Below are 8,460 nucleotides of genomic sequence, written 5' to 3'. Positions count from 1 at the left end.
CTTCAATAAAACCTACCAGTTTATGAAGTGCCGTCTCGGTGGATTTGCCGTTTTAATAGGCGTGTGAGAGGGGTGTAGCGGTTTGTTGGCCAAAACCTCGTCTCTAATGTACCTATCAACCAGCCTCTCCAGCGTTTTGGGCATGAAAGAGGTGAGGCTGATGGGTCTGTATGACTTAGCTATGTCGTAATTGTCCCTCCCTGGTTTAGGGATGAACACTACCTTGGAGTGTCTCCAGGCTTTGGGTACATAGCCCTTCGCTAGGCAGGATTTGAAGATCTGGCCCAGGCGTCTGTACAGGTCCTCACCGCCCTCCTGAAGGAGTGCCGGGAAGATCCCGTCAGTGCCTGGGCTCTTGAATCTTTTGAAGGAGCTGATGGCCCACTTCACTCTGTCTGTGTTTATCACCTTCTCCGCTGTTCCCCAGTCCGCTGGAGCGAGGTCGGTGCGCGCCGTATCGCTGCGACGACACTCCGAACCCTCCGCTACTGAGCCTGGGAAATGTGTCTGGATAAGGTGTTCTAGTGTTTCTTTATGGTTGCTCGCCAGACTTCCATTTGGGAGTCTGAGACGATCCAACCCCGGTGAGGGGCCTGTTGAGAAGACCTTCCTTAACCTAGCAACTACAGGTAGAGCTTCGGTTTCTATGCAAAAGGTCTTCCAGGCTGTCCTCTTGCTGGTTCTTGTTAGCTTTTTGTAAGCTTGCTGGGACGTTTTATAGCTGTCCCAGGCTGGCTTCGTGTTTGCCTTCATGGCTTTGTTCAGTAGTCTTCGGGTGTCCTTCCTGGCTTGGTCCAATTTCTTGTTCTACCAGGGGACCCTTTTGCTACTGCTTACAATTTTGGCGGGGCAGGCGACTTCGTAGGCTTGAGTAACGGCGGAGCTTAAGTGCTTCACCGCTTGCTCAATTTCGCCTACGGTCCTGGGACGCTGACAGTGCCCCTTAAGCCTCCCTTCCAGGCCCTCTCTATAGAGTGCCCAGTTGGTGGCCTTTGGGTTTCTGTACGCTTCTCCAGTGCCGCCTTCCCTGTCGCCTTTTAAGTTGAAAGTAATTAGGCGGTGGTCCGAGAGTGTGCTTTCATCTCGAACCTGCCAGTGTTTGGCAACCTGTGCCACCTTTGCGGAGCCCAGGGTCAGGTCGATTACCTCCTGTCTGCGGGAGGTGACGAAAGTGGGGGCGGAGCCTTTGTTAAGGATCTCCAGACCCGTGGTGGCGAGGTACTCTAGCAGTGCTGTGCCTCTGCCATTGGTATTGGTGCTGCCCCATACGGTATGGTTCGAGTTGGCATCGCATCCGATCATCAGGTGCAGACCATTATTTGCGCAGTGGCCTATAAGAGCTCTGAGTTCCCTCGTGGGTGGAGGGTCCTCTGAGTCATATGGGAGGTACGCCGAGCAGATCACTAGCTCAGACGTATTCCCTCCGAGGTTAAGTTTGACCTTAACCGCTGAGAGATCCGCTGTGCAGCATTCGTTTAGTTTCAGGGCCGTTATCTCCTTCTTGACGAAAATACAGGCCCTGGGTCTTGTAAATGTGGCGTCATAGTAGAGTGAGCCGCATCTCATATCGAGCCCTCCTACGCGTTCCTTGGAGATCCAAGGTTCTTGTATGAGGGCTATATCTGTCTGCCTTGTCACAAGGCGGTGATGGAGGATGTCCGTTGCCGCCTTGCAATGTTGCAGATTTATCTGCGAGAACCTGGTGCCGTCTGACACCCTGTTGGTGTCAGCGCTGGTCCGGTCTCGCTTGGTGCTTGCGGCTATCTTATGTTCCCCAGAGGGGCGCATAAAATTCACCTTTGAGGGGGGCCCCTCCCGGAGCCTCTCCCTCTCCTATCTTTCGTACCGGCCCTCAGGGTGTGAGGTAGGGTGCGTTGAACGCCCCTTTGTATTCCCATCAGACCGGTCCTCTTCGTGGCTTCCGCCAGAGTTGGCCTTCCCCTCGCTGGCCCCGCCCTGGGTAAGTATCTGCCCGGCGGGGCGGTTGGGCCGGTTTCTCTCGGCCGCTGCGAGGGTCCGGCTTCCTCGCTCTTTTTTTCCACCTCGAGGGGTGGATCGGCTGTGGTGGGGGTAGGAGGGGCATCTAGGAGCGTCTCCTGCGACTCCACAGGTTTCCCTTCCTCTCCTCCCATTCCATAATCTTCTCCGCCCTCGGTGACCGTGGCCGTTACCACCGGTCCCGTACAGGGGCCTTCTTTCTGTTGTTTCGGGTCCTCCGCGGGCCCTACAGGTCCCTCCCTAAAGAGGGCCCTTCGCATTCCCACGTGGACCTCGAAACCTAATCTTTTTATGAGGCTATGTGAGGCCGGGTCAATTCCCAGTACTAGGGTGACCGAATTCGGCCCCTCGCTCCTGCTCCAGATCCTCCAGAGCCCGGTGCGGAGGCCTGGGTTTTCACCCTCAATGAGTCTCAGAATAGCCTCCGTTTTTGTCGGAGGGCCGGGGATGACGGTCAGCATCCTCCTCAATTTGGGAAGCCGCTGACCATCAATGACCTGGAGGTTTGCTCCCTCCCAGGGCTTTATTGCGGCTACAGTGGTTTTTAGCCACTCTATTGATTTTGCATCCGCGCAGGTGACTAGCAGAATGCCCCCGCCGAACAGGCACTCGTCAAAACGCGGCATGGTGTCCCCTTTCGGGGTCCCGCACAGCGCTTCCACAATCGCCCGCTCGACGTTGGAGCCCTGCTCTTCTGAGAGTGTTGCCTCTGGATAGTTGGCCGGCGCTATGGCCAGCCTCCTCTCCGTCGTCAACGCCTCCTTGTAGCTTACCAGCGACGGGAACACGTTCTGTCGCCATTTCGCTAGAGGTTGGGTGTTTGGGGATATGGACGGCCGGGACCTTTTGAGCCCCTTTTCGTCCGCTCCCTTATGGCCTCCCTTTGACGTTCCCGCGATAGGTCGCCCGATTTCCGAGCCTCCCTTCGCGGTCGCCGTCGCTGGGGCCTTTCCAGCCTCGTATTTCTTGTCCGTGGGGACAGTCCCGTCAGAGTTCCCTTCGCGAGCTATACGCTCCCTCCGGGCCCTCTTCCTGGCTGCCCCACAGCGTTTCATCTTCCGCCATGCTTCCGGGTCCAGAATAGGGATTTCTCCCTGTACGTCCCCGGTTACATTGGAGGAGAGCTCTTCATCGAGCGTGAGCGAGTCTAGGGCTGGCAAGGCTATAGCTTCGCCCGCCTCAGACGCGCTCCTGCTTGTGTCGCTCGTAAACGGTGCTTCGAGGGTGGTGCCCAGAATTGGGCCCCTTAACCCTTTCGCCACACCGCTTCCGGGCGCGTATTCGTTAGAGTCCGTGACTGTTTCTGTCACGTCTCTGTCTGTTTGTTTTTGTGTTGGTGTTGTTTTTGTTTGTTTAGTAATGTCCATATAGATCCCACGAGTGGTCGGGAAATAAAGGTCCTCCCCTGCAGAGCCCACTTACAGGGGTAAGGCTAAATACAATGGGGGTGCGCCTGGTACCCCAAGGGCATAGTTCGAGACACCATTACCCCGGTGCCATCCAGCTCTCGGCACGATAGCTTACACCTTAGCTTGGGGAGCTGGTCCGCGACGGGGCTTTAGTTCTACGCCGAGGGTTTTTAGGCCTTCAGGGATCCCTTATAGCACCCGCTGGCCAGGGCGCTCCATAGACGCTTCTTTCCCGTGTCCCGGTCACCTGAGGCGAGCAGTTCTGCGGTACTCGGGGTCCACTTCACGCACCTGGTCGTCCTCCTATCCGCCACCCGGAGACGCGCTCGGGTGGGGCTCAGCCTGGATCGACCGGTGGTCGTCCTGGTTCCCCGCGCCCCTTTCTGGGGTTAGGGCACTCCGAGAATGTTAAACATACTATAATTTAATGTATACTATAATTAAGAATATAACGGAATTATAAATTAATCGCTATCAGTTAGTGATTCATTATCACTAGAATCACTGTCCCCAATATCATGTTCACTACTGTTAAATCTGTCAGAATCAGTTAATAGCGAAAAGACTTCAGTTGATAGCTTCGAATTTGACTTAATTGTCTTTTTTCTATGATTATTTGCAAAAGAGTCAGAGGAAACCAATAGCATCTGAAATATATCTCTCATTGTGGACTCCCGTGAAAATTTTCTACTATTTCCTTCTCTATATTTTTTTATTTCTTTATGCCTACACTCCTGTGCCTCCTCGGAGAGCTGACCAATTGGTAGCAAAGTATTTTTAATAACGTCAGAGCCATGCACAAGCAATTTATGGACGGTTGGTGGGAGGAGATACCAAGGATATAATTGTACAAATTTTTTTAATGTGTCTGTGGCATATTTTTCGAATTTATCTGCATTTACTTCATATCCACATGAAATAGCTTGTAACAATATATAAAAACGGGTTATTAAATTTTGATCTATGCCTGTTATGGCACTTGATTGCACTGGATTTTCAAAAAATCGACGAGCCTCAAAGCATCGAATTCTCGTGTGCAGAGGGAATAGTCCGAACCTGTAAGTTGTTGGATCGATCACGACCGAGGATGTAGCTGAGTTAATCGATTTATTCATATCACGTGGTCCATATCCGAATATAAAACATTTTTGGGTAGACATATTCATCAAACTGTTACAAATTTTACCATCAACCATAGTAAAAACGAGAATTGGTTTTATTTCGATTGGTTTCGCTGCTATCATTAATTTTGTGGAAGTTAATGTTTTTATTGCATCTTCTATTTTTTTTGTTTCAGCTTTTATTAGTTCAGATTTTTCAGATTGTAATAGTAATTTTATTGGCCTGCAAAATCTAGTGCTCGATGGTGTCGTGTTTTGCCATAATATTAGTTCATTACCATCTTCTTTATAATACATTTGTAATGGTACCAATGAGACAACAAACATCGAGCTGTCTTCTTGTTTTTCATTGGATTCTTTGAACCGTTGTTTATACTTACTCATGCCAGAGGTACCATCACATCCCCATTTGAATATAATTTCAATATCACTCAGTTTGTCTTTTGCGTGGTGTAATACTGGTTCTTGTACCTTACAAATTCGTTTAATGGTATGGTCAATGATAGATTGTAACGGTACCTCAGCAGAAATTTCCGTAACTTTAATTTCGTCCAGATAGCATTCCTTTTTTGCTTCGAGAACAAAAGGATACGAACGAAACGCATTAAAACCATGCATTTTTAAACGTTGTTGTACCGCCTCATATGCCCGTTTCGTCATTTTCCCATCTAAAAATGCAGCTAGTGCTTCTTCCTTATTAGGTTTTTCTGGTTTAGCCTGTGAAGTTTGAAAATTCTTTTTCATTCGTTTGACCTTCGCCCTTCAGGAGATCTACATGCTGCTGTTTTCACTAGAGAAGCAGCATCACGCTTTCCTTCCGATGTTAAACTTACTTGTGCAGCATACACAATTTCGTCATTACTATATGTTTCTAATAATGATTGTATTCGGCGTATTTTGGTTTTTTCACTTACTTCATGAAATATTTTTCTAGGGCAACCAGGACCTTTAGATGTTGAAGGCTGCTGTTCTGTCTCACTTTTTTGTAATTCAGGAAAGTATGTGAAACCTTCCAACCACAACAAATTCTTTTTTATAAATTTTTCTTTCCCGCGGTGGCTCTCCGTCCATTTTTGGGACATAATATAAGCTAATTATCTAATACGGTCCATTATAACGGTTTCCATATTCTCTCGAACATCATTAATATTAAAATAATTTAAAACATGATAAATAAGTTGTGAAATTTTCGCCTCTTTCTTCGATTCGTTCAGCCATACATCGAACAAGTGTTTCCGCGAAATTGCGTATGCACCTGAAATTGATAATTTCTCAGTAAGGTGCAGATTGTAGCAGCTAATTTTTCTTGGGCATTGTTAAGTAATTCCTATAGAAACAATATAAAACAGTTATACAGCTTGAGCATGCTTGAGTCGAGATATAACCTTATATTACTTTTCACTGAGTAAAAAAAAAGGTTGCAATTGCGGTTCATTTAATTTACATCTTTCTATAAGTTTTAAGGTGAAAAAAGGAAATGTGCATTAATTTTACATTTACTTACCTTTCATTTTGCTACGTGTAATAAAAAGATTCACTTTATATAACTATTTCAATTAATGACACGTTTGTGTTGTTGCGTGTTTATTACCATGGAGAAATTTGCCTACAGCATACACTGCAGTTTCAGACATTTGAATGGTAATAATGGGTGAAACAAAGGAAAGACTGAGATATTATTATTGAAATTATTTATTTCAGTATATATGTTAATACATCATTTCACTCAAATCCATTTTGAATTAATTCAGAAATATCATTTTTGTCCACCTAGAATTAGAAATTTTACCACTGTGCGGCGCTGAAGAGGCGGCACAGCCTCGGACCTAGGACGCCGGACGCGATAACCCAGGCGCGGCCGGGGATGCCGTCCAAGCCCGGGGCGGTGTTCTTGGCCCCGAGCCTTCTGACGGCATCGTCCAGCTCCTCCTCTGTGACCCCCAGGTCGGCGGACAAGGCGACGGGCTCCGCCGGCCCTTGCTGGTGGCGCGGGTGCGACGTTCCCCCGGCACGGGGGAAGAGGGTGTCTATTACCCGCGTCAGCAGCTGGGGACCAGGCTCTCCGAGACCGGGGGCGCCCGTGCGCGGAGCTTGCCCATGACCATCCGGTAAGGGCGCCCCCACGGGTCGTCGTCCAGAGAGCCCTGGAGCTCCTCCCAGGCCTGGGATTTCGCGTCCCTGATGGCCTGCCTCAAGGCTACCACGAAGACCTGGTATGTGCCCCTCAGCAGATCCTCCCTTGCCGGGTGGCGGTCTCGAGCCCTTCGGGCGCGCTGCCACTGGCGCCTGGCGTGCTGACACTCGGATCGGAGATCGGCAATGTCGCCCGACCACCAGTACACCGCCCTCCGGTGGGGGGGGTGCAGGCGCGGAGCCCGGGGCATGGAGGTGTCGCATATTGCGGTCATCGCCTACCGGAACTACTTGGCCTCCCCCTCAACGTCCGCGACCGGCCCGGCAAAGGCTGCGGCCATCAGCATGTCCTTGTCCAGCCTCTTCAGCACCCAGCGACGCAGTGGCGGGCCACGCGGGAGGGAGTAGCTGAAGGTGATGTATAGATGATCACTCAGCGTCTCCCTCGCCGCCACCCTCCAATTTTGCATCATGCGCCCGGCCACAGGGGACGCCCAGCCCAGATCCACAATGGATTCCGCCTGAAACCTTTTTTTTTTTACGTGGGGGAAATCTTCGAAAGACGCGCCCAGCCCTCCTGGGGAGGAGCCGAGGGTAGTGCCGGATTTTTACTGGCTAAAACCCCCACGGTGGCGTACGCTATGTGTTGGGGAGGGCCCCGGGACCTCTGACGAACAACACCGGGACCCATACACACATGGCGCGTTGACGCCGCCTTGCTCGGGGGGGGGGGGGTTCTAGCTTTGGCCCTACCCCTACGTGCCAAATTCCGCCACACCCAATGACGGCACTCCTCGGGCCGCGTGCAATAGGGACCGAGGCACCACCCCCGCCCCCCTGCGGCCCTGCGGCCCCGCATAAGTTTCGCGGGGCCGCGCGATCGGTGTTGGGGGAGGGCGGACGCCCCTCCTCGGTGCTCCTCTTCCGGGGGGTGACTGGTGTCCACCCACAGAACTCCTCTTTAGGGGGAGAGGGTGCCTCCCCCATCCCCTTCACCCCGTTGGGGGCGGTGGGCCTGGTATGTAACATCTTCACGGCCCACCGTGACGGATGACCGTCTCGCAGTAATCGGTCACCGCCCTCCACTGATTCTCGCCGGTGAGCATCTCTTTGACAAGTGCCGCCAGCGAGAGATCACCACCAACATCGCACCGCAGGGCGTGACGGGCCCGTGCAAACGCTGGGCAGTCCTCCAGGGTAAGTTGCGCGGTGTCCCGCCCCGCCCCGCATTGATGGCATGCTGCCGTCCCCTCCGCCCGGATCCAGTGCAGGAACTCACCGAAACAACCGTGTCCGGTGAGCACCTGTGTGGTCCTAAACGTGAGCCTTCCGTGGCCGCGGTCCCTCCATTTCTTGAGCACTGGAAGGACCGCCCCGGCCACGCGCTGGGCGGTGGCGCCGCTCTCGACGATCTCGCGTCGCCACCGACCCAGGGCTCACTGCCGGGCCTGGCGCCTAATCCTAGCAACAGCTTCGGTCATCTCTTCTGGCGGGATCCCGTCCAGACGAAGGGCACGCAGACGGCAGAAGACTTTAGCGTCACCCTCCGCCTGTAACTTGCAGGGGACAACCCCAGCCAGAGTCATCGCCGCCTCTAGCGGATCGTGCGGTAACCTCTGATTACCCTGATGGCTATCCTCCTCTCAGCCCGGCGCAGCAGTTGCTGGCTGCGCGGGGAATCCATCAGGGCGTTCGCCCATATGGGCGCACCATAGAGGCCCATGCTCCGCACGATCCCCACGTAGAGACGGCGAACCTTCTCGTTGCTTGCCCTGTCTAGTCTAGGGGCCAGACGGTCG

General features: G+C 52.2%; 1 protein-coding gene across 1 annotated transcript; it reads right to left on the bottom strand.

The window, feature by feature from the left end:
- Nucleotides 1-807: 807 nt before the first annotated feature.
- Nucleotides 808-1,788, bottom strand: LOC114881705. The gene has a single exon (XM_029198552.2). It carries the CDS (start codon nucleotides 1,786-1,788, stop codon nucleotides 808-810), a length of 981 nt encoding a protein of 326 aa, XP_029054385.2.
- Nucleotides 1,789-8,460: the final 6,672 nt, after the last annotated feature.

Source organism: Osmia bicornis, unplaced genomic scaffold (assembly GCF_907164935.1).
Source record: "Osmia bicornis bicornis unplaced genomic scaffold, iOsmBic2.1, whole genome shotgun sequence".
Taxonomy (NCBI): domain Eukaryota; kingdom Metazoa; phylum Arthropoda; class Insecta; order Hymenoptera; family Megachilidae; genus Osmia; species Osmia bicornis.
This window is presented reverse-complemented; position numbering and strand designations above follow the sequence as displayed.